At 45.1% G+C, this 26876-nt stretch overlaps 1 protein-coding gene across 1 annotated transcript in view; it reads left to right on the forward strand.

Moving 5' to 3' along the window:
* FAM124A (family with sequence similarity 124 member A) overlaps positions 1-23077 on the forward strand; it is a 62954-nt gene extending 39877 nt beyond the window's left edge. Inside the window, exon 4 of the mRNA XM_063102325.1 lies at positions 19649-23077. Within this exon, the coding sequence (XP_062958395.1) occupies positions 19649-20443 (795 nt within the window). The 3' untranslated portion in view covers positions 20444-23077. The remainder of the gene's footprint in view (positions 1-19648) is intronic.
* The last annotated feature ends 3799 nt before the right edge of the window (positions 23078-26876 follow it).

Genomic DNA, 26876 nt, shown 5'->3' on the forward strand with positions numbered 1-26876 from the left:
CCCAAGCCCAATGTCTGCTGCACAGCAGCCGCTTACTGAACATCTGCTTATGTCTTCCTCCCTGGTCTCTGGTGGTCTCAGCCTGGGACAGTGACCAGGGGCCGGGATCCACATGTGGAAGACACCATGTGAACAGCAGGCCATCAGGCTGGCCTGGGGAGGTGATGCTGACAGCCCCAGTTGGCGGCCCCCAGGCTGCGCCCCGGGTTTGCTGCCTCCTGGTCCCGACTGAAGAAAGTCACTGTCAGTCAACCATGTGGCCTGAACTGTGTCCTCCCATCCAGACAGACTGCCCAGGGTGGTTGAAAGTCACCCGCACCACCTATCCCTGAAAATCATTTTTCAGAGCATTTTTCAGAGGGTTTGCTGTTCCTGCAGAAGGTGTAAGTGACACCATAGCCCTTTCAGGCCTCAGAGCAAGAGTGATTTTCTTTTAGGAAAAAAAAAAAGCAAAGGGATCATGATTACAGGCCTTGGCAGGACTTGGAATGCTATCTGTGAGACAGAGGAAGGAAAGAAAGAGTTGTAAGCGATGATTTCTGCTCTCACCCTCAGAGCACCTTGCCCTCTCGGGCTGCCCCTCTCACTAGCTTATTTTGTTTGGTCTGTGCAGGGCTCTGCTTCCAAAGAGGTCAGGTTTGGTGGTAGAGATGGAAGGATATGCCACTGTGTCTGTGTGTGGCAGGCAGCACCCAGTGGGCTGGGCCGTCCTCGGGGACACAGGTCTGCAGTCCGACCACTGTATGCCCGAGGGTGAACTGCACCTGAAATGGCCAGGCCAGCACTTTCGGGAGCTGCTTGAGTCAGCAGATGCTCCAAACAACTCCTTTCAGCCAGACACAGAATGGAGGGGGATGAAGATGAACTGGAGGGCCCTGTACCCCTGGCTCACAGCTAGTCCGGCTCCTTCCATGTGGCATGGTGGCTGCGGGCACAGCACAGGAGGTGGTGCTGCTCCTGGGGATGGCAGTCAGGAGTCTGGGCCCTAGATCCCACAGAGCAGAGACCGAGTCCTATTTGCCTGGGTTTGTCAGGTTGGCCTAACCTGAAAACACCAGACCAAAACCTACTTTAATTTCCAGTGAATTAATATGTTTCCCTGTGTTAATATGTTTCTTGTTAGCTTCCAATTAGCCTTCCTTTGATGTTTTCATATTTTCTTTTTTAATTATATTTTTATTCGAAAGTGATAAAACTAAATTATCCAAAAACGTTTTGGAAGTTAGAGAGGATGTTAAGAACAAAAAAATCACGTGTGGTACTACCACTGTAACAGAGTGTTTTGGTACATTTTCTTCCAGATGTCTTTTGTTGTGTAAGATGTTTATGTCGATTTTCTTTAAAATAGTGTTTTTCTACTTTTTCTTCCTCGCTTATCAAAAAAAAAAAAAAAAAAAAAATGAATGAAAGAACCTTTTGCTAAGTGGGCTTCAGACCTTTTGGTTATTTTTCTCTTCCCCATTGCCAACCTTCCACCCACCCAAATGGAAGGTCACATATTACTTTGACTTTAACGACCTTTCTGCCTGATTCTTGGCTTCATGCTGAAAGAATGGGCCTCCCAACCCTCTGGAAGTTTATGTGAAGGGAATCTCTGTTTTCTTCATTGTACTCAGACACAGCTTTGCCACCAAAGAGTCTGGGTTCTACTAGTTTGGATTTTTGTCATCTCAAAGAAGTCACTTTCTTCCCAGGGTGGTCAGCAAGGGGACATGTGTAAAGATCCAGTTAATATGCACCCTGCTCATAGCAGGCTCTCAGGAAATACCGCTGCTTTAAAAAGATGGTGCCTCATTGCAAGCACTGACTGGCCTCAGACATTTGGAACCAACCCCCAGGCCACGGGGGTGGTCAGGGGCTCCTGGGCCTACAGTAGGAAGGAGAGGAATCTGAGAAGAATCTGGCTGTGACGCCCCCTTCTGCAGTGTGGACCAACAGTGGGGAGAGGCAAACAGGAGGAAGAGAAATCCTCGGTCATCCTGCACAGCCTCCAGGCCTGGCCAGCAGGATGTTCCGTTCATGTGCTGCTGGAACCCTTTGTCCTGTGTGCCAGAGTGCTGGCCCTGCTCCCAGGAGATGAGTGTGACTCTAGACCAGGTGGAGAGACTTTGCTCTGTGGGCATCCTCCAGTGCACGATAGAAATGGCTGCGTTGGTCTGTCTAGCTCTGGCCAAGAAAAGCCTGAATGGTTCTTCGGAAACCTGGTTAAAACAAACATATGCTTTTAAGTAAATATTTACATAACAGTATAATTGTCCTAAGAGAGCAGAAAGCAGGCTGAGCATGAGCAGAGAAGGGAATTGGGAATTAGTTGTTGAGCTTCCTGAAGCCAAAACAGAAAGAAAAATATAGTTTTTGTTCTTTGATTAAAAAAAATACAGCTCTGAAAACACAAACTTCCTGGGTGCTGAATCTCAGTAGGTTCCTCTTAGGAAAATCATTCAAGATAATAATGGAAGGTCTTCCATTATGACTTTTTGGAAGGTGCATAAATGTTTTTCATGTGACCATGAACAAAGTCTAGGGTAACTGACAACTTTAGTAGCTATAACCATTGGTGTCAGAGATGCTGTCCTTAGCTCTAGAACAGTGTTTTAATACCTATGATTTCTATTTGTCAAAGAGTTCAAAAAAGAAATAAATTAGAATTGGCATAAGTAAAATCTTATAGTGACAGGATGGGAGCAGCCACTCAGTGGACCCACAAGGTGCCTTTACTCCCTGCCAGTTGTCCACATTCCCGTTGTCCTCATGGGATCCCTCAAACCTCACCAACTCAAATCCTTCTCCTTCTGTCCTCAGGGACTCAAGTCCCACCTGTCTTTCAGTCCCTCCTCAGTGGACTATGCTTTGAGATGTCTTTCAACTAAACTGGAGAGAGCTCTAAAACTGCACAGTAGTGGCTTCCATTTATTACGCATGTATCTGCATCTGTCATGGTCCAGACATGATGTATACATCATCTTGAATCCCTGAAAGCTAAGAATCATTTTTCCCATTTCGCATATTGGAAAAACAATGTTCAGAAGACTGGCCACTGCAGGGCCTGCCCAGGGACCCAAGTCATGGAGAAGTGGACCAGACCCCCCCCCCCCCACAATGAGGCACACCGCACCAGTGCCTCAGGGCCCACCCGGTGACATTAGGCATGGAGAAGGGGACTGGACCCCCTCCCATAATCAGGCACACAGTGCCAATGCCTTGGAGCCTGCCCAGGGATCCGAGGCATAGTGCCAGGGATCAGACCACCCTCATACAACCAGGCACACTGCACCAGCACCTTGGGGCCCACCCAGAGTCCTGAGGTATGGATCTGGGGACCAGACACTCCCCACAACCAGGCACACTGCCAGCACAAAGGAGCATGCCAAAAACATCACCTCCATGTGGGTGGCCCACCACAGCCACCACAATAACCACAGCTGCTGCAAAAGCGGCTAGACCCCACAACCACCATGCAGATGGTCCACCAGCCACTGGAGTGCATTGACACAAGGAGAGTCACCAGCAGAGATAATGAAAAGAAGAGGACATCTCTCTCTACCAAGCCCATTCCAGAGTGACAGAAGAAGCATCTGCTCTATGATAATATTGGGGGACCTGATCACACCTCTCAGCATTGTACAGATCATCTAGGCAACAAATCAACAGAATAACCATTATTCTTTCAGAAGGAGAGAAGAAATCTAGGGCAATTAGAGGAGGGAGGGGGGAAGAAGAGGGGGATGGGGAAAGATTGGACAAGGGGTATAAAGAATAATTACAATTTGTAACAATATATATGCTAGTAATATTGATTTGATCAACATTTCTCAATGTTGAACCCCCAAAATTTGTATAATCAATTTTGATTCAATAAAATTTTTTTTTAAAAAAGAAGACTGGTCTCTGGGTTGGCCAGTTAGCTCAGTTGGTTAGAGCATGGTGCTAACAACACCAAGGTCCAGGGTACCAAAAAAAAAGAAAGCGAGAGAAGGCTGACCTCTGAGCCAGGTTTGCATTTATACCCATCTCTTCGAAACACGAGCTCTACAGCCTTGGGTGAGTTACTTTCCTTCTCTTTGCCTCTGTTTCTTTATCTGTAAAATGGGGGTAATACAAGCAAGCACCTTATAGGCTTGTCATACCAAGTCAGGGCTCACTCAGAGGACCAAGAGTGATCTAGCCTATGGGTCGCACACAGTTGTGGGAGCTGACAGAGAAGACTGTGCTCCTGGTGTTGGGCCTGAGATCTCCCCAGACCAGCTAGGTCGACAGTCAGGAGAAAAGGACATGCTGGAACCCACGAAGACAAACTGGAACCCATGTCTCTCTCTCACTACCTCAACTTCAGGGATGTGGTAACCTGAGGAGAAGCTGGCACCCTTTGCCATGGACCTGAGATGCACCTGTGCAGGGCCAGGAGAAGTTGAAAACAGAGGTCTGGTGAGAGCTGGAGGAGCTGAAGGCCCCGAGTGGCCTCGTGCCAACAAGGGGAGCCAGCATATCAGCAATGGCCCAGCTCCAACCTTCAGAGCATGAAAAACAGGGACTCCTGCATTTCCACCTCACATCCCAACCCTGAACAGAATCCTGCAGGTAAGGGCATTCTGGGAAATGTCATTCCCACCCAGCAAAGTCAACACAGTACAAGGCCACGGTCATCATGGGGATGAAATAAGTGAAAAATATGGAAAGGATTTAAATAGTAAATTCTGGCACAGTAAGGACTATGAAGAGTTTGCTACTGTTAGCATCATCATCACCACCACCATCACCATCACAAGAGCTCCTAAGCCACTTGCCCAGGCCACAGAGCTAATAGTGGCCCAGTAAAGATTCAAATGCACAAAGGTGGCCCCACCATTAGCTAAATTTCATGGCCACCCAGGGCCTCTCAACATCAGGGACCTCTCTCCAGATCACAAGAAAACACCTTCCTGCCTGAGACAGAAAATCAAGATGCTTAATAAGCACGTGCGAACATGTGCCCAGCTCAGTCATGTACATGGGATTTATATAATTTATTCTTAGAAGATGCCACAAATTACTTTCGGTGGTTCAGCAAAAAACAATATAGATTTATCACATATGCATGTTCTCATACATACAGTATACATATAGATAAATGATAATATATGTGTACATAGGTAGATAAAAAATAAGACAAAATAATTTTATCTAGGTGGTGGGTATAGGAGTATTGCTTGTTCTTTCACTACTTTTGGATATTTGAAAAGTTTTATTATAAACATTGGAGAGAAGTGCACATATTTTTAGCCATTTTTAGGGGATAGTTTTGGGGCCCTTTCACCTACAGAGCCCACTGAATAGATATTGCCAGATTGTTATTTAGAATATATAAAAGCTATTATATGCTAGGTAAAATATAAAACAAACACAATGTTTCTCTATTCCTAAAGTAGGTAACTAAAGCTGTACTTTGAATGTGCATTAGTGACCAGGAATCCACCTGTCCAAACCCAGAGCCAGTTCAGGTAGTGGGCTCTGAGTAGGGCTCTGAGGACGTGTGTGCAGGTGTCTGCTTACAGCAGGACTTGATGACTAAGTTTTAGAAGGTGATGAGGCCCGTTACGAGTCACGTAAACTAATGACTTACCAATAACAACACTGCAAGTTTATGGCAACTGTAAAAATGTCTGTAAGTAGGAATGGACGTGGCAAGGGCAGAAGACTTGAGTATTATCACTCTTAACAGACAAGGTCACATGGCAAAAGACCATGTCCCTTGGCCTCTGCTCACCCAGGACCCACAGCTTCCACCATGCACCGCTGCCCTCGTACTGACACTTGGGAGAGAAAGAAGTCCTGCCACCGCATCTGGTGCTATGATCAATCCTTATGGCAGTTGTTGGCATCAACACACACCCCTAATCTTTGGGTCATGAGGAGCTGATATCATGCCTAAATTTAACCAGCTGTTCATTCAACCGTTTTATAGAGTGCTGCTCTGTGCCAGGCACTGTGAGTACAGAATATGTCAGTAAACAACACAGACAAAAGTCCCTGCCCTGGTGAAATTATATTCTAGTAGGGGAGGCAGATAAACAGTAAAGTAACTATAATAAAAATTATATAGTGTGTTAGAAGGGTCCATGGGGGGAAATGGATTCAGCCTGCTTTGTAAAACTTGTAGTATGAGGCTGATTCTGTTTATCAAAACACTGTTTATTAAACCTTCAAAGCCTAAAGTAACTAGGATTTCTAGTTACTTTAGTCAAGCAGAAGTTATCCTCACACATGCTAGGATTCACTGGTCCTACAAACCAAACACTTCTGGAAATATGTAGATAAACCTCTTTTGGAAGTAATGATCATATTTGTTTTCAAATGTATTACTCATATATATTATACAAAATATGTATTTAGGATTTTTAAAATTTCAACATGTATGTCATTTTAATATGATCCTAGTATATTGCTTGCCTGAAATATTTGTTATAGAAAATTTCAAATAGATTTTTCTCCCTTGGACCTCAAAAGAGAAGAAAACTTCCCAAAATCGAGAAGCAAAGAAAGTACCTAGAACTGTAAGGCTGAAGTCATACCCAAATCATTAGCTTTTGCCTCCTGTTCACTTCCTACAAATTTCCAAGAAATTAGGTTTCACAGGTTTCTTGTCACATAGCTTTCATGTAAATAAATTTTTTAAAAAAGCAGTCTCCTTTTCTGATGAGAAATGTAATTTAGCTGTTTTCAGAGAAACAGCTACTACTGAACCATCTAAGCAGTGGTCTCAGTGTAAGGGTTAAGCTGCCCTTCTGTTAATACTGTATCCAGCATTGGTCGGCTCCATGTTGCAGCCAACAAAGGCATGTCCTTCCCAGTGCACTCCTTTGTTAGAGCCCCTGCCCCCATTCACAGAGGTACAGCCAAAGCACCTTGTTAGAATAGCCCAGTCCTGCCTCCCAGGCTGTAGTTAAGGTACCAGACTATCTGTGCACCAGATGTCACATTGGCATTGGAAAAGAAAAGGTGGTCTCCCTCCGGATGGCTGAAGCTCAAACATGTAAAGCTTACAAGTGGTCAGCAATTGTGGAGGGAGAGAACACTGTTCTGCCTTGAGAGAGAAGAACAGTGTTGACCTGCAGAGAGGGCCAGAGAAGAGAAAGAACGATTCCTTAGCTCCGCTTACCCCGTGGCCCAGCTGCATTTCTGCAGCTGTGGGTGCCACCTCAGTATTCTTTCATTAAATCTCCCTTCTTAATAGTGTGCATTGGGTTTCTGTCCTTGATAGCCAAAGAGTAATACAGTCTTAGGGGGCAAAATTCAATTCTGGTCTTCATCTTTGGAAAGGGCTATGAGAAATGACTAATGAAAAAGGTTGGAGAAATAATAAGCAGGATCAAGGAGGAAGTTTCCAGGTCTTGGTCATTATTGAATGAAGAAACAATTTTATAATCTCCTAATGTTATTAAAAAAAAAAAAAAAAAAAAAGGTCTTTAATGTTTTCACCAGAGGAAATGGGGTTAAGTCAGAACAAATCATTTTTGTGTTAGGCACAACTCCAGACTCCTGCTGTACACTTGGTGTGGCCACCTTTTATCTGTGTGTCTTTGTCCAGGAGTGAGAATCCATTTGGCCCAACCCCATCTTTCAATTGCTTTCCCTTAGGTCAGGCATCCACCCTTGGCTCAGTTACTTAGTTGGCAGAAGCAGGATCACGTGGCATGAGCAAGTGCAACTGGGACCTCAGGAGGAGGCAGAGACTCTTTGGAGGACTTTGGGCCCGTGAATGGCCACAAGAAGATGCCATGCTGTAGGGCCCAGAAGCCAGTAGAGGACATTGCTTTCCAAGCTCCCCTTGAGTCTAACGATGTTGATGGCTGAGTTACGAGCGACTTTATTGCCTTTCTCTCCTAAACCCGCTTCTCTCCAGTTGCCCAGCTGGTTTGGGGTTGCTCCTTTATTAGCACATTCAGGTGGGAGGTTTTGAGTAGGTGGGCTTTCTCTTTTATTTACCCAAGAACACCTGGTTGGGGAGGGCTGCAGAGTCTGCAAAGTCTTGAGAGAGGTGTGGAATCCAGTAAACTGGAATCAAGTAAACTGTAAACTGTAAATTTCTTAAGAAAAAGACATGCAGAGCCAGTGAAGCAGAGATGGGAGCTAGCCACAGCCTAAATGGGAGGATGCAGAAGTCCATCAGGAGAGAGGAATTAGGTAATGATTTAAGTCCAGGGAGATGGACCATGCGATCAGCCCCTTTGAGTGCTGGAATCCCTGTTACAGCAACCATAAGAGAGGGCCCTACTTGTCCCTCCTTGTTGGGAAACCTGGACAAAATCGCTGTCCATGTGCAACCTCTCAGCTAGAAAAGCAACCCTAAACTGTTTGGAATGACATAATTATCTCCTTGGTGGACATTTATTTAGTACCAGAAAAGTTTAGAATTAAGAATAGAAATAGTAATCAAAACCTATAATATTAAAATGTTTATGTTAGGTTCAGAAACTGTTCATGTTTGCTATTTTAAGAATTTGTTGTGTTTTAGAGAATTGGACCTATTAGAACAAGATGTCAACCTTGCAACTCCAATTTAAAATGTAGTTCAGAATTGATTTGCAGTTGTCCTTTTAAGTTCAAGGATAAAGTTTTAGTAAATTTGTAACATTGCAACATTTAAGCAGATTTAATATTCACCGTGTGTATATGCTTAATTGATGAGATTTACAAGAGTTATTTAAGTACTTTTTAAAGATTTTGTTCATTAACTAGACCACTGAACTACTTAAAAATAAAATCAATACATTAAATGTATAATTGCAGTTTAAGATGTTAAAGGAAATTAAGCTACAAAAACTCTTTTAAAAATAATTGTTAACGTTTGCTAGATTTATTAATAAGGTAATAAGATTTGTGAGTTGAACTAAAATCAATACATTTAAGGGAAAATTGGGCTTGAAATTCATAACTTTAATTGGATATTAATTTTTTTAAGTAGCTTTTGGATTTTTTTCTGTACACAAAAGCAGATCAGAAAATTTACATTGGTACTCCAGAATTTTAACTGATTACATTGACCCCCACCCTGAGTGACTAATGGAAGATTAGTTTAATCCCAGCCAGGACTAGTCCAGGAAGAGCTGGGGCTGGTCTCCAAGACAGTAGAAAGTCCAAGGACGCAGCTACTGAACTGGGCAAGTGTGGGATCAGTGAGACAGTTCTGGGGGCCCATTCTCACCCATGGTGAAATTCCTGGGAGGGCCCAACCTGAACCAGAGATCGGTGTCTGAGACTTCTTCAGACAAATGCGCAACTGACTACATGTCAGGTTGCTGCCATATCTGAAAATGCAAACCTGAGAAAACTCATCCTTTACCAGCATACAAAGATACTTGCACCCCATCTTGTCTTCGGTGAAGATGCTTAGTTAATTGATGTATTCACTGAACATATATAAGCTTGTCCTGTCTTTAGGTCCTTCTCTTTCTACATCTGTGACTTGAATAGTAAGCATTTCAAGATGGGGTTTCTTTTAATTTAATATTTTTACTTGCTTTTTACCATACCACCCAAGAAAGCCTGCACAGAGTACTGGCTAGGAGAGAACCTGAGGATGTGATGAGGACTGCTGCTCTGAGGATAATAGCTACAGTGAATTTGACATATTCCTGTGTGCTGCTTATTAACCCACGAAACTTTAAGGTGCTATCCTAAATTCCGTTTGCTGAGTAGAGGCATTGTCATTACAAGACTAATCTCAACAATCAACACTTTCCCCCAGTTAGGCAGATTTATGGAAAAGTTTAGATCTGTCTTTACTCTCTGAATCTACAATGGAGATGACGTCCATGTGTTCTGAGGAAAGCTGGTCAGGGCTTTTGTTCAGCCTGGGTCTTCTGTGGACAGTTAGTTGATCTCTTCTGATGAAGGCAGCCTTGTGTTTCTGGCACAGGCATTACAAGCATATTCAATAGTTCTCTGTTTTAAGTGAGTTAACAGATAATACTGCAAGAGCAGACTTATGTAAGCCATAGAAATGGTTGGAACTGATGAAGATTCAAGACTATAAAGCAAGTTTTGTTATTAAAACAGGTAAGAACAATGTAAGTAAAAAACTACTGAGAAGGGAACGTGGCAGTGGAAACTTATTCTCCATTATCTATACCATTTCCCATCCAGAGGTTGAGAGGACAAGTTCAGTATACTGTAGCCAAAATAATTGCATAAAAAGAGAAAGTGAATGCTGAACAAATTAACATAGTGGGGGTAAGACAAAGAGAAAAGAATATTCCTATGTGCTGACTTCTCCTCTCCCACTAGGTTTCTCAGTGCAGATTATCTAAGACACAGTTTTCTGGGTCTTGTTTTTCACAGCTTTCCAGAATCATAGATTTCTGGAACTGGAAGTTTGCAAGAGTTTACTTCACAGAGAGTAAGAAAGAGGGTTTTTAAAGTTTTGAAGAGTCTATAGTCATGAAAATATAGAGTATATAGTCACTCAGAATATAGTAATTTCAGTAGCCATAAAAATAGGTATAGGCCCCAGAACAAGAAAATTAACATGCTAGGTATAAGGGAAAATCAGAAAGCTGGCCTAAAGCAGCAGTCCCTGGTCTGGCTGTTCACTAAAATCACATGGGTAGCTTTTCAGAAGATGCCCAGGACCCACCCCAGAGATTGTGTTTTGATTGTCCTGGAGTAGGGTATTTTTTAAAGCTTCCCAGGATGGCAAAGCACTGGCCCGTGTAAACCCTTAAACTCTGCTCTCATGTCTGTTCCTCCTGGCATGTTTTCATGACAGTCTCAGTCTTCAGGACTCTTTGCCAGTACTTTTTCTGGCAAATACATGTACTCACTGATCCTGATGACAATATGGATGGCTGAAGTTGGGGGTGGTTTGAAGGGGACCGTGATAGCCAGCTGTACTCTGAGCAGTAATGTCAACACCAAGTCCAGTGGAGGGTTTTGAAGATGTGTAGACCTCACACATTGGTGTTAGCTCATTAGGTGTGTGGTTCCTTTTCCCATATGATCAACTAGCTCAGCCTTGCCAGAGTACTGCCTTTGAGTTTTGATAATCCATTTTTATTTATGCCAGATGGCGGTGATGGGTACCCAATTTTCCCTGAATTAGTGATTGGAGTCCAAGCCAAAAAGCAAAAAATGTGTTAAGTATCCCACACTTGAAGTTCAGAAAAGCTCCAACTGCAAGAATAACTCTTTGAAGTGTGCTGGGTGGCCCTGTTCAGCAGAACCAGACCTCCTTCCACCCAACTCCATATAAGGGGGTTGAGGTAATGTGAGGTCATTGGATCATCTGTGGGGGAACAGGTCCCCTCTCCTCCCTACAAGATCAGCAGTCCGCAAACCGTATTCCCTTCCCACCCTCACTGGTTGTCTCTTTTCTTTCTCATTCTGAGCCTCTCAGTGGCCAAGATACTACAGGCCTGATGTTGCCAGGGCTCTGAGGAGGGGACGCGAGGGAAATGGCCAGACTAAAAGGGAGACAGAGTGCACGCACAGTGTTTGTGCCTAGGGGAGGGGGAATTGGAAAATTTGTTTTAAAGTTTGTATAAAAAGCAGTTGACAGGAGTCAGCAAATTAAAGACCACAGGCCAAATCTGGCCCACCACCTGAAATACACAAATACACAAAACAGTGACAGCCCCAGACTGCAACCTGTGTTGTAAATAAAGTTTTATTGGAACATATGTGCCAGCGCGCGCACACACACACGCTAAGCAGTTGTAGCCCCGGATCAGCTGCCCCTTCCTCATTGCATCAGAGGACTGAAGCTTATTCTCTGGAAAGGTGGACTGGTAGACCTGGACCTGAGGATGCCCCTCACAGTTGCGGGTGGGAGTGCCATACTGAGCCTGGGAGGAAGAAGTGCTGTCTCACCAGCCCAGCCTTCTCCCTGCCTGGCTTCAAGAACCCATCTGCCAGCTTCCTAACACCTGCCCAGGCAGGAGACTGAGAGAGTCCCCTCTGGGGAGAACTGACAGGCTAGTGGCTACCGCATCAGACAGCACAGATACTGAACGTTTCCATCGTTGCCCAGAGTTCTTTTGACAGCACTGCTCGGAGCAATAAGGCTCGGGGGTAGGGGTAGAACCCTTTTTTCCCTCAGCATAAGCTTTGTAGAACTACTTTGTTTTTAAAACTCTGTTTATATATCAGTCTTTAAAAATAAAAATTAGACTTAAAAAATGATAGGGTGGCACTCCCACAGAACTTGGACCCCTGAGTTTATGCAAGGGCATTCTGTTTCCACAGTACGGAAGGCTAGCAGGGGCTCTCAGCTGGGGGCATTTTGCACCTCTCCCTGACCCGGTTACATTTGGCAATGTCTGGAGGCATTTGGGGTTGTCACAACTGGGAGGTGGGTGGTGCTACTGGTAAAGTGGGTAGAGGGCAGGAAGCTAATCACCCCTCCCAGCACAGCTCTCCATGGCAAAGAACTGTCAGCCCAAAATGTCAATTGTGCTGAGATGGAGAAACCTGGGATAAACAGAATCGCCAAGATTCCAGTCAGATTCCTTGATTGAATGTATGTGTGCATATTTTTTAAAAATTTACATAAATAATACTTTGACTTGGAATATAGTAATAAGCTAAAGATCAGTCCCACAAGCTAGCATCGAACCCTCAGGGCAGCAGAAAACTAAAATGAAGAACTGAAGAAATTATCTGAATAATTCAAACCTAAAATACCCTTTCTCTTGATTATTATTCAAATAAATGAAGTAAGAATGGGATTTTTACCCAGGTTATTGCTGACCATTTCAGTCAGCAACTTCTAATATCTGGCCAATGAACTGTGTCAATGAAGATTTCTCTTGAAATTCCTTAAAATGAATGATACTTAATGAACTTCTGATCATCCTTTGTTAATATAAAAATCAGTCTATTTCTGTGTTTTATAGCCAATGAGCAGGGTACTTCACAAATCATACTGAAAAATAAATATTCAGGGAAAGATGCAGAACTTACACAAAGAGAAAGTCTTGTATCTGGGCATTATGTTCTTTCCCAAATCTTTCAGTTTTACAGATTCTGTCATTAGATCTGTCAGCCTCAGCTCCCAGTCCTCAGATATGACCTTGATTTTCTCTGTTGTTCCTCCTTAAATGGGTAACTTCTTAGTATATATCAGATCAGTAGCCTGCTTGTTTCCTAGCACTTCTAGGTGCTCAGTCCCTTTCTATATTGTATCTCCTGTGATACGTGCCACATTTTCCCAAAAGCTGCTACTAATATTAAACAAAGCTGGTCCCTGAGGTCTCCCTTCAGTTATTTCGTGACTTGAAAAATTGCTCTTTCATCGTAAGATATGGCTACTGTTTTCACCATAACACCAGAGTCCTTGTGACTTTTTTCCTATCAAAACCAAATAAAAACTTGGTATTTACAATTTATGATACATATGCATGTGTTTACATATATATAAGTACCTTAAAATTCCATTTAATAAGTAATTTTAGAAGATATGTATTTTTTAGAAGGCACGTATTTTTATCTCACAGGTATTTGTGTATTCCTTTATTCGGTCAGCGGGAATTTGAGTGCCTATTGTGTGCAAATATAAATACATATTTAAACATTTACTGACTGCAGGTGCCAGAGGTCAATCAGCCCAGCTCCTAAAAGCCTCACAGCACTAAGTGAAGATTTTACAATTAGCCTAGTTCCTCTAAATATATAAATGTTCATTTCTATAAAATGTCTCTTGTTTACGTGTTGAGGTAATTTGTGAGCTCAGGTTCAACTGAGAATGAAGAGACTTAAATGTGACTTCATAAGGTCAGACACTTCCCTCTCCTCCGTGGCCACAGTCCTCAGGGGTCCAAGCCCTCTTGCACTCTGCTCCTCAACCCCTGGCTCAGGATGGCTGCAGGCGGGGTAGCAAGGCTTTCCTAACACAAAGCACAGTGACTACTCACCTTAAAAGAAGAAAAAAGATAAACAACTTTATTAAAAAAAGAAATTCTGTTCATCAAAAGACATCAGTAAGAGAATAAAAAAGCAAGCCACAGACTGGATGATGATGTAGATTGACTGTCCCTTACCTGAAATGCTTGGGACCAGAAGTGTTTTGGATTTTGGATTTTTTTGGATTATGGAATATTTGCAGGTACATAATGAGATGTCTTGGGGAGGGGACCCAAGTGTAAACACAAAATTTATTTTATGCACATAGCCTGAAGATAATTTTATACAGTATTTTTAATAATATGCATGAAACAAAGTTTGTATACACTGTACCATCAGAGAAAGCAAAGGTGTCACTATCTCGGCCACCCATGTGGACAGCCTGTGGTTGTGTGGCACCACCATCATTCCTGACTCTGAATTTATATGCTACCAATAAGCAATCATTTTCTTATACTTACTCACAGCTAAGGACTTAACAGTAAAAAATATGACATACCATTAGTACAATGAAAAAATAATGTGTTCAGGCTGACTAAGCAGCACAGTAGCATCACCAGAATATCTGTATCAGCTGTTAAAAGAACAGCAACAACAAACTGTGTTGGGTGCCTGTGTTTTGACTGTGACCCATCACACGAGGTCAGGTGTGGAATTTTTCACTTATGGCATCATGACAGCGTTCAAAGAGTTAGATTTGGGGGTATTTCAGATTGTAGATTTTCAGATTAAGGATGCTTGCTCAACCTATATTTTTGCAATGCATGTATTTAAGAAAGGAATTGAATCCAGAATATGTATAAAGAGCAGGCACTTCTCAAAAGAGGATGTCCAAATGGCCAATAAGCATATAAAAAGATGCTTGATATTGTCAGTCATCAAGGAAATGCAACGTATAACATGATGCCAGTATCATGACCCATCAGAATGGCGAAAGTTAAGAATGACAACATAAATGTTGTTGAGGATATAGAGCACCTGGAATACTTGTAAATTCCTGGTGGAATTATATATTGGTACAATCAGTTTGGAAAACTGTGATATTGTCTAATAAGGCTGAAAATATGCCCTCCTTGTAGCCCAGCATTTCCAGTCCTAGGTACAAGCCCAAGAGAAATGTGTGGATATTGTTCACCAAAAGAGGGGAGGTGGCCGGATCAGGCTTCACAGCATTGCCTTGGATCTTGTCTCAGAAGATGAGCAGGTGTCCTCTAAGCAGACAGTGGGAGCACCATGAAAAGCCAGAGATGTAAACAAGCCTAGTGTTTGGGGAGGTGGTAGTTCTGAACCACTGCAGCACACAGGTGAGGACTCTAGAAAGACACAGGCTGAAGGGGTAGGCAGCATCCTGGAGAGGTGGCTGAGGAGGGGGTTTTGCCAAGGGACATGTTTACGAGTTTTGATTTGGGAAAGATCACTCAGGGAGGTGTGCAGGGTGAAGCTGGGGAGGCTGTGTAACTGCCAGCAGGAAGCCAGTTGGGTGGGTGATTAGCACTCTGTGTCATTCTACCAGTTGTGGTGAAGGAGCACTTGTACTTGACCTCAGTGACACTGCCTGCCGCTCCTTGAGGAGTGGAATTGGTGTGTTCCAGGAAGCCTTACACTTCCGTGATGGCAAAGGGTAAAAGGAAGATTGACAAATGGCATTCCAGCAAAGATTTGCTCAGACCCCCACCCTATATAGGCTTGCATCTCTGACAATTATCAAACTTTCTACCTAAAAATGTCACTGATTTTACAAAATGGGCACGGGCTTAGTCCACTCTTAGAGTGAATTTTACCCTCTTCCTCTAAGTCCTCTTCCTCTCTTGCTACTGACCATTCAAAAAAGACAACAAAGTCTTTGCCCGTGGGCAGTATCCTTAGCGGATATGTGAAAACTGGCCAGAGGAGAATGAGAGCAGAAGCAAAATATGATGGTTTTTTAGAGCAAAAATCTGGTTTCTCACAGGAACCCACTGCCCAGAGTCCTTGAGACGATTTCAAATTTGCATTCATCCCTGGGTTAAAAGGTCCATCACTGGCTCATTACACAGCAGGAATTGCCACACTGGTTTCTGCCAAGGACAGAACAAGAGGAAATGACCTTATAGGAGGAGGAGGGGTGAGGCTGAGGGAGAACTCCCTGGTTGATGAGCCAAGAAACCCTGCCTGGGCCCCTGGGGGGTGGCAGAATCATCTTTACTAGTGATTTAAGAAGAAAAAATTCTATCCATGTGCCAGGAAATGAGCTTCTTGACACCCAGATCCTTGAAAAGGTAGCTCAGTGGGCCACTCCAGACCTTGTCACCTCCCCACCGCAAACTGCTGACGCTCAAAGTTGCAGTAAGAGCTCATGGTTGATTACTGAATTTTAATTTTTTGGTGACTTCAGGGACATACCCAGATCTCCCTGGCTGGTTGCCCTAAGCAGATTGATTTATGTAATGCTATTCTGTTCCTTAGAGAAAGATCTTTAAATAGCAAAGAAGGAACTCCTGGATTGCAGTGAGGCAGCTGACCTGCACAGCCTCAGAAAGGAAGAAAGGACGCCACGGCACATTGCTGCTGTCACTTGGAGAAGCTCAGGGGCCAGCCCCCAAGAGCTGAAAGCTCGGGGGAGGCTTCCACGTGAGGAGGGCCCAGGTTCCTGCTTCACTCTGGAAAGACCCACTAGGGAAGAGTCTCTTGAAACATCTACACTGATTCATTTTCAGCTCTACTGTCCCTGGTCAAGCACACAAGAGAGCTGAGAAACATAGCCTCTGCCAGGGGAACGGCACATTTGTTCTGTCCTGTGCATGTGCGAGTTGTCTTTAAGGCAGACCAGACCCCACTTTTATAAGCCAACCACTCAGTGAGTACCACTGCACCTGTTCCAGGCAGCTCCCACATGCACACATCAGCGCTGGGCTGAACTCAGAAGCTGAGGGTAGAGGCTGCACAGCGCCCGCTCCAGCACCCACCCCAGGATTCCTCCTGCTGTTGACAGTGGTGTGCCAGCCTCGGATGCCGCCCACCCAGCAGGCACCTCCGCTGTGCGCTTTTTCACCCCTCCAGTGAAAAAGACCGGTTGCCACCTCTCCTCAGAGCTGCAGAATATAGGGTTTATCTGGACCCCTGCCTTCATCCCATGGTGAAAATAAGACAGAGCACAGGTAGGTTTCTGTTAAACAAGCAGGGTCATGAAAATCTCTGCAAAACCATAAAGTATTCGTCCTCTGTCAGTCATGCCTGATTTTAAGCCAAACTTAACACCACCCTGTTCCCTGACAGTGGAAAGATTTAGATGTCCCCCAGCGGTTCCTTGCATGGGAAGCTTAACCTTTTGCTTCTCATAAAGCAATACCCACAGAGGCTTCCTTTTTCATGCAGATTCAGAGTGCAGAATTCCTCACCAAGATCATATTCTCAGTTAAGACTCCAAAGATGGAAGTTACAAGGTGACATCCTTATCAAGTAAGAAAATGGAATTAGGGGCACCCAGGGGAGTTGGCCTTTGGGAAAAAGAAGATAGATATTTTAATTAATAAACATTGTGTCCCCTGGAAACAGCCCCTGTACCCAAGAACTTCCTTCTCTAAAGAGCCTCTTGACTTATTTTCTCTCTTGCTCAACCAAACTCAAATGACTGAGAAAATTGGTTTGTGTCTCCAACAGGCACCCAGCTGTGACACCTCTCAGGCACACCTGGGCCTTCTGGGGGCACTCTTTACCCTGTCCTGACTCTCGATTCATGCTTAACCTGTTACATGTGTGGCACCAGGCAGAGCACATGCTGGGCAAGATCTCCCTCAGAGCCTTGCAGATAAAGTGGCTCATTAACAGCAGTGCAGACAGAGTCACAGGGCTGGGTTGGGAATCTAGGGGACAGTGGAGCACCCAGCAGCAAGCCGTGGTCAGTGGGTCCTTCTCCAGGAGGAGCCATCCCAGCTCAGAACCTTCCTACCCGCATTCAGCCAGGTCCCCCATGCCCGTAAAGTCTGGAGCTGCTCCAAACCAAAGCTCCATGGTGAGAGTGGCCTTGAAGAGTGTGAGCTTTGGAAGAACCACACCTTGCCCAGTTACTACCTACTGAAAGCATTTTGCCTGAGATTCTTTAAGGATTCATAACTCAGGCCATGTGAAACCTCTTTAATTGCTGCTCATCACCTTTAGCTCCTTAAGCCACCCTTAGTAGAACAACTTGGGAATGTCATTGTTCTGCACAGAGCTTAATGGGAGGGAATAGGATCAGCAAGTCATGAAGACAAAAACCACATACACAGAATGTACAGACTGAGGAGTGAAGAGAGGATCGAGAACACCGGGCTGAGAATTCCTAAAACATCCTGAATATCTGAATCAGTGATTGAGAAGAAACTCATGCGAGCAACTGAACATGTGGCTACTTTGTCCGAAATCTTAAAGAGTGAAAGGCTGCAGAGGTGTCTGCCCGCCATGATGTGACTCCTCTGCCTTCTCCAGGCTCCCCTCTTGCTCTGGCTCATGACTCCAGCCTCTTGTCAGGCTGCTCCTGTGCCTGAGTGTCCTTCCTGTATGACACTGCCCTCCAGCTGGCAAATACCTCTTCAATTTCCAAGATTTTGTCTGGGAATGACTTCCCAAGGCAGGCTTGTCTCCCCCTCCCCCATGCTGCCTCACCCCTCCATAAAATTGATCACTCCCTCCTCTGTGCACCAACATGCCCCATACGGACTTGAGTCACGGCTCACTTTATGATACTTGAATCTTGTATCATTAATTCTTTGGGGCTAATACCATGTCTTATGAAAATTAACTATGCCTAGCCCTCCAGACTTTCTCCACATCAAATAACACATAGAAAATGATAAGGATTATATTTATATGACAAAAGAGGCTGTTCGTGAAGGAGATCAGTATCTCAGCACACCGTTAATAACCCATTCAAAGCCTAAACATACCAGCTGAGAAGTTCCGCATAAAAGACCCCCAGTTAATGTTGCTTAAAAGAATTAGTCAATCAGACTGTCGATAGGATTAAGAAACCTCTGGAATTAGGCAAATAAAGATCTTAGAAACCAATGAAAGGATTGGTAGTAGAGAAGAAACATAATTAAGACTAAGTATGACCCCAGCAGAAGGATAATAGGTATGTGGATTTCTTACCCAAGATCTCGACTGAGTATGCCCCGAGGCTCCATGCCCAACTTGACCTTCTGTCACTGCTTTTCATGCATCCCAGTCTCCTGATAGCCCCTCACTCATGGAAGATTGTCTGCCCTGAACCACGAACTAAGATGTGTCCTGGCAATCACACATGGACTAGAATCAAGTCCTGTGTTAATGTGACCTGAAGGTGTCTGTGCGTACACCATCCTGATGACTTCCATCCTCCCATCAGGAACATTTCCACACAGTGTCTAGGAGGTGAGCACGTGGTGATGCTTTGGTTGAAGGGAAACCCAAACCCTTCAAGCAATCTTTCTGCATTTCATGGTGATTCTTGCCTCCATGATCATGCTCAGCCAGGCCCTTATTCTGTTTGCTAATTTGTTGAGCGCCTTTTGCATGTGTACTTTAAGAAGTATTATTCCCTCTAGGAACAAGGTGCTGAATCTTCTCCCAGCATCGGAGATGGCTCCTCAGCCTGAGAAATCTGTCCACTGCTCCTCAAAGCTCTGCTACTTTTGTCTTTGCTTTAGAGTTTGCAGAATGAAATTTCTGGTAATGCTTTATTGCCATGACGTTGCTGGAAGTTTCCTGTGTTTCATGATGGCTTTATCAATGAATCCCCTTCCTGCAGTAATGTGGTATTCCTCTCCCCCCACAGGCACAGAGGGTGCACAAGAAGTTTCCTAAGCCCGGCAGAGCACACTGCTTCTCTGAGAAGAAGCCTCATTCTGTCCCTTCACCAAGCACCTCTGCACCGAGCTGTACACCTGACAGCAGCCAGCAGTCCCCGCTCAATAGTCCACATCCACAGCCTGGCCAGACAGGCCTGCCTGCTGGACACCAGCAGGAATTTGCCAGACAAGCCAGCAGCACCCTCAGTATCCCCTGGTCTTTCCAGAGAAGCAAGTCCTTGTTTTGTTTGCCCACAGGAGGCCCCTCTTCGGCCTCCTCTGCTGAACCGCAGTGGTTTTCAAACACAGGGTACCCAGGGCACAGGGCATCAGAGTGGAGGCATGGCCACCTCCTCTCCATTGACGACTTGGAGGGGGCCCAGGAGACGGATGTGGACACGGGCCTGCGGCTCTCCTCCTCGGACCTGTCTGTGGTCTCTGCATACTCTGCACCCAGTAGGTTCTGCAGCACAGTGGAGAATTCCCTCTCCTCCAAAAGATGCAGCAGCCACTGGCCAACATGCAAGGGTTCCAGAGAAGGATCACTGCCTGCTTTCAGTGGGGCGACCACCAAAGCCTCCTGGGATCCAGTTCCTTCCTTCAGCAAGGGGTCTTCCAGCTCCTCAGTGACAGCTATTGCTGCTCGCCCAACCTCGCTCACAGAGTCGTCCCCACAGCTTCCTTGTGAGGCTCCCAAAGTCAAGCACACTGGCAGCAACGTGCCACCACCCTCAGTGCAGGCTGGTCCCGGGGATAGTGACATGGAGGAATTCTACATCTGAACACCCTCTGCTCTTGTTTTCCAGACACACAGACTCAGGGCCCACTGCCCTCTGCCCCTCTGATCTCCAAGCACACCAGTGTTCCCAGCCCCGCTCCCCAGGTCTGGCTGGAATTTCATTATCCATTTCACAGGGGTAGCCAGCACATTTGCCTGCTGCCCATAGCTGAGAGGTGGTATATTTCTAGGGACTCAGTGGAAAAACACTGGCATTTTTATGCAAATAAATTCTCAACAATCTTATGTCTTAAAATACAATTTTTGAATACTGAACATTTAAGATATGGTTTGGTGCACTTATACAATTTAAATACTTCATATAATTATTTGAAATGAGGAGCAGATTTGGCAATTTTTCACGCTGTAAAGGAAAAACAAAGCCAAGAGCTGAGCGTAGGAGAGGTACTAAGTGACTTGTATGAGAGATGAGTGCACAGTACCATAATGTACACCTTACTGAATTCTTCATCTGTATTCACATTACCAGGAAACAGTGGCCCTAAGAAACTTTAAGTCCTGCTTATAGTGGGAAGAGTCAGCTTGATGAGATAGCTGTAAACATACATCAGACTACAGAATAGCTCACTTTGAAGCCATGCAACATCTTGAAAATCTGGAAATACAGTAAAGTGGCTAATATGCTTTATAAGGATTTAGCATGAGTCACAGACTCTTGGTGCATTTAAAATATAATTGGAGTTCCAAAAACGAGATTTGCGTATACCTTTTCTACAACATATTTACTGTAATGAATGAGGGGCTGCAGAAGATCACTCCCCTACCTGAATTTATTTGGATCACTTAGGAAGAATCTTTCGTTGGAGTTACAGAATCATAGGCTTGTTAGACATGGTGGGAAGGAAATCTTAAGAATCTTCCACCTTAAAAAGCGCAATCTAAGGGCTGTGTGTATACCTAACCTATATTTCTACCTAAACAACGAGCCACATTTTATACTGCTTTCTGCAGTGAACATACATGGTCACATGTCCCATGTTTTTAATTTTTAAGTAATTTGGAACATTTTAACTGGCATTTTGATTGCACAGGTTAATAAATGCCTTCCTCCCCCAAATGGGAAACTTTACCCAAAATGCCTCCTAAACAAACACTGGTGCTCTGCCAGCCTACACAGCAGCATGGGGGCTTTCATTACAGCTGGAGCTTTAGCCGCACCTTGGCTTTTCCTGCCTGTTGTTTGCTTCTGTCGCAGCATAAATGGTATCAAAATCTCACCTCCCTCTCACCCCAGTAAGGGTATGTTTACAATTTCAACCTCAGCAATGCCAAGCGCTGGCAGTGGGAGCAATGCCAAGCTGTCCCTGGGTGCTGCTCATCTTTGGGGACAAAGGGCATAGGTTTGCCTTGTTTGTTTCCCAGCCTGGTGCTCCTTGTTTAAGTTACTCATGGCGTAGTTTTCACCTCTCTGGAAGAGACACCAGCTCAGACATAGCTCAAAATCCTTCCCAGCATGGCCCTCCAGGCAGCAGTTACCCATCATCAGCCTTGAGCTGAAGCTTCAAGTCTTTGCCATCATTCTAATGAGAGCCTTAGATCCTGCCCCAAACATCCTGGACTTCCCAGGACTTGCAGTTGTAATACTCTGCTCCAATTTAAATAAATAAAAATATGTACTTTTGTAATTCTGGATCAGAAGTAAGCAAACTTTCTGAAAAGGGCTAGATAATAAATATTTTCAGCTTTGCCAGTCATGCAGTCTCTGCTACTGCCATTGTAGCACAGAAGCAGCCAGGGATAAAATTAATGAATGGGAGTGGCTGAGTTCCGATAAAACTTTATTTATAAGAACAGGTGGTGGGCCAGAGTTGGCCAGTTCTTGAGCTAGATTGCTGCCTGAGGTTGACTCAAGATCCCAGCCACAGTCACAATAAAGAATCTAAGTCTGCAGCCCACTGCTGCTGTAGTGTGTAATGTCAAGAAAATGGGCTACTTGTATCAAGCCAACAACCACAGAACCACAGGGCTGAGAACAGCAAGGGGCTTCTTTCTGCAGAGCCGATTCCTAGAAAGCCACAAGCAATTCATCCCGTGCCTGGGAATGTGACTCAAAGTCGGTAGCTAATGATGAAAAGCAACATGTTAACATCAGAAGGAGGAGGAAATAATTTGGAGGTGATGACACAGTCTCCATTGAGCAGAAGAGCAAGCTCATTAGGAGTGGAAGTCAGTGAGGCAGAGGAGCAGACCAGCTGCCAGGAGGTGACCCCTGCTGTCTTCATCCTCAGTCAATACCCTACTTCAGTATGTGCCTCACACACCCCCTAGGATTTCTCTAGTGCCCACCACATGCTCTCTGGTCCCACCCTTTCTCAGTGACCTCCCCCATCACAGTCCAGTCTACCAAACTGGGTGATCCCAAAGCAGGAAACACAAATGCCCCTATAACACGGGAGAGAAGGGGAGAGAAGGCCACTACAGACCACATTCAGGCACTCCCGTGCTATGGTCAGGAAACGGCAATCACTGTATGGGAGCGTTACAGGGACACATTTAACAGGGCCTTGGCCTCCATTCTGGCCGTACCACAGCATTTTCCTCACCCAGGAGGGCTCTTGACTCTTTTTGAAGTATTATCCTTGTTCTACATGCTGGCATTTTGTAGGCACTCAATAAATTTGTTCCATTAAAAAAACCTTGATGTTTCATAAATTTTTTCTCCCTTAGATCAGGCTCTGTAATGTAGGAAGTCTAGGCTTTAGCACTAGCTTTTGGCACTTAATGGAATCCAGTTGCTTGCATTTTTCCAGCAATGCATAGGGAGCCGTGTTAGTAAGTGGCCTAATCTAGTTCACATCCCATCCCTTATTTGCCTCTTTCCCAAATAAGAACCCCAAATTACTGCTCACGATCCCACTGTGACCTACACTAGACACCACCTAGTATCTGCTTTAAAGATCAAATTATTCTTGGTCTGTCCCTAACTGATCTGGCAAGTCCTACAGAAATCATCTTGAGTCACCTCAGTTGGCTAAAGTGAGCATCAGAGGGACCCAGAGGGTAGAGGGTGAGCCACCACAGAGACTTTTGACAGTGGAGGGTTGCTGTGTGCTTGAACAAATTGGGTTTTAGTGCTGTCTGCTCCCTGAGCTCACAGGCCCAAGGGCAGAGGGACAGTCACAGTGTAGTGTGTTGGACTACACCATCTAGTGCGTTCCCAGGTGAGACCAGATGTTTCCTTTTGTTGGAATGACCCTTGAGCCCCCAGCTGATGTCTTCAGCCCCAAATCAGGAGAAATGCAGGTATCTCTATCCCCCTACTTTCTGTGGATTAATGAATTCTCCAGTCCATCAGCAAAGAGGCACCTGAATAGACTCAGAATTCCTGCAAGAGGGCCGACCCTGTGGCACACTCGGGAGAGTGCGGCGCTGGGAGCGCAGCAGTGCTCCCGCCGCAGGTTCGGATCCTATATAGGGATGGCCGGTGTGCTCACTGGCTGAGCGTGGTGTGGCCGGTCACAAAAAAGACAAAAAAAAAAAGCCTGCAAGAGATTTTTAAGTGCAAATAAAACCAACTGTGAAGAGCTTTTCCTTCCCCATACCCTCAGAATGACATCTGTGACCAATACTGGCCAGGGATCCTCAGGCCCACATTTCAGGAGAGCAGTGGAAACAGCCAAATGGTCATCTCCTTCTCTGCCCCAGCCACACTGCTCCGTGTGCCCGGCTGGATGTAAACGCCGCTTCATCATTTGTAGGGCTCTGCTTTTCTTTAATTCTCCAGACATACAATTGATCAGAGGCTACAGAGCTTGATGACGTGAATGCAATGGATTCTCAAGGGAAACACCTTTTGTCGCACTTATTATAACAAATGGATTCATGAGGGGTCAAGAACCTGAATTTAAAGATCACACATAAGTACATTCTTCCAACTTCTACCAATGGCTTTTTTAAATCTTGGTCGTAGAGGTCTAGTTACAAAATGGCTTTAAATAACACAGTTGCTCTGGGTGGATAGCAGAAGCAAACATGAATGGTAATGTCAGAACGCTGGGTCTTTTTAACACTCAATTTCTATTTTAGAGGTGGTGATAACTATTGTCCAGTGATATGCCCACTATTAGAAGCCATATATTCATTTCAGACAGAAGTCACTAGAACGTTTGGTGAAGGAGAAAAGGCCCCTTCCTTGTCGCTACGACACTCTCCCTGAACTCTCCATTTGTGGTGAGGGTCTCACCTCCAGTTACCTGGGATGCTGTAGAAAAATGGTGCTGCCTCACAGCCCCCGACTGTCCTGTTCTGGTTGGGAATCTCCCTCCTGCCCCCTGCCCCTCCACCACCATCTGAAACATTTTAAATATTGATCTTATAAGCTGAGCATCTGAAAGAAGCCTGGCTCCCTTAGGTCAGCTTTGTCCAATCTCAAGAACTGTACCCAGAGCATTTCGGATGGGAGCCACCCTGAATGAAGAAATGGCCCGCGAAACACATCAGGCCAAATTGCTTCATAAAGATGGCTGTGAGGGAGCTTTGGCGCCACCTGGTGGCCACTGTGCCCAGGAGGGTCAGTGACTGCCCTTTTCATGGAAGACCAGGAGGGAAGCATTTCACATGCGTTGACTATTCTGCATTTAATTTTCTATTTTGTTTATTTCAACAAAATATTGAGTCAACTTCAATTTCAATGAAATAAGACAATAGAAATAGAAAAACAGCCAAGAAAAAGGAGTCTGCAAATATGTTCACCGTCAAGAAAAATGTAACTGCTGTAGTTGAAGTTCCTAGAAGCCAGAGCAAAAAGGGAAAGATGAGTAGCTTTATTGTTCTCATCCATGATCAAAGACTCTAGTGACATTGTCTTATTTCATTGTAATTTAACTCACCTCAACTCAGTCTCTCTGAGGAAAGTAAGTTTTTCTTAGTAGAGATTTCTGAAATCACTTTCTCATCAGGGGATTTTCATTAGGGATTTTCTCCGTAGAGCTACTAATTTGATGCAGGTTTGTGGCTTTCTTAGAGGATGGAATTGACAATGTGCGGAGGAGAGGATGCTTTAGAGAAGCCTCATTAGACGGCCTTCCCCAGCTGCACTGTGGGGAGAGGCAGAAATTTCACCCACGGCAGAAATCTTGGAGGCTGGCTTTGTCCAGTGCTCTTGAGGCCATATCTGCAGAGTTTGGAAAGCAGAGGGCAGGTGGTGAGGCTGATAGGCCAGTGGGAAGCCAGAGGCTCCTATCCACCTCTAGCCTGCAAGGACAGAGAGTCCCTGTCTACCAGAGCCCCCTCTGCGTCCCCATCCACACTCTGCAGTTGCAAAGCCAACTCCAATGTCTAACTGCCCTAGTTAAAAGAAGCTTTGGGCATTTGAAGCTTTTCCAGACAAGTTACAAATCCCCTCATACCACCCACCACTGAGATTCCTAAAACTTGATAGGAATTCAGGTCCCTGCACTTCTTTCTTCATTGCTCTGAGTGGATTTGCTGATTGCCATTCATTCAGCATTCAGCAAGTATTTACTGAGTCCCAGCTATATGTCATCAGGCAGTGGGCTAGGTGCTGGGGACATAGAATTAAATGGAAGGGACATCAGTGTGGTCCTCATGGACATAGCCTCCTACTACCATTGCTACTATCTACCATTTGCCCATAGATTTTAGAATCCTCCTGAGAGACCTAATGGCATTAAACTCTGCTGCAGTTACAAATGGAGTCTCAGACTTTGGCATCAAATAGACCTGGCTTCCAATTCTGACTCCATCACCCACAGTGTGAACTGAGGGCAAGGTATGTCACTCCTCTGAGCCTCAGTTTAACATCTGTAAAATGTGGACAGTTTCTACCCTGGAGGGTCATTTCAGGAATCAAGTCATATCGTCTGTGCAGCAGACCCTCTACTGCCTGCTCCGGGGCAGGTGCTCCATAGACGCTGATGTTCTTTTCCTTCTCTCAGACTAAAGAATGGCCACTCCCCCTGCCCGGCGCGCCCCAGGCTTCCCTTCACAGATGCCCTGGTGAGAGGAGGGCAGATGAGGTCTTGCTCCGGAGTGCCGTGTGCAGCCGCCTCTGGACAGAATCCCACCCACAGGAAATCGTGGACAAGAAGACCACTTCCCAGTCCGTCACTGCCTCACCCCCTGATTCTGTCCTCCCCCATTCTGAGCCACCCCAACAAAGCCAGACCGTGGTGCTTGTTACTACTCAAAGCTGCTCTTTCTCCCAGATCTCCAGCTCTGAGCTTCCCTTCCCCAACCACTTCCCTCTCGGTCCCCCTCCTACCACCTCAAACCCAGGAAACCTGCTCCCTGTCCCTGGACCATGTCCCTGCCCACCCTCCTTCTCTCTCCTCCCCTTTCAGACCTTCCCGCCCCACCTGGAGCCCCAGGTTGACCATCTGACTGCTGCCTCTGAGGCATCCTGGCACCCCTGCCCCGCTGGCCTGTGTGCACCTCATCTGCCAGGCCCCAGGCCC

Source organism: Cynocephalus volans, chromosome 7 (assembly GCF_027409185.1).
Source record: "Cynocephalus volans isolate mCynVol1 chromosome 7, mCynVol1.pri, whole genome shotgun sequence".
Lineage (NCBI taxonomy): Eukaryota > Metazoa > Chordata > Mammalia > Dermoptera > Cynocephalidae > Cynocephalus > Cynocephalus volans.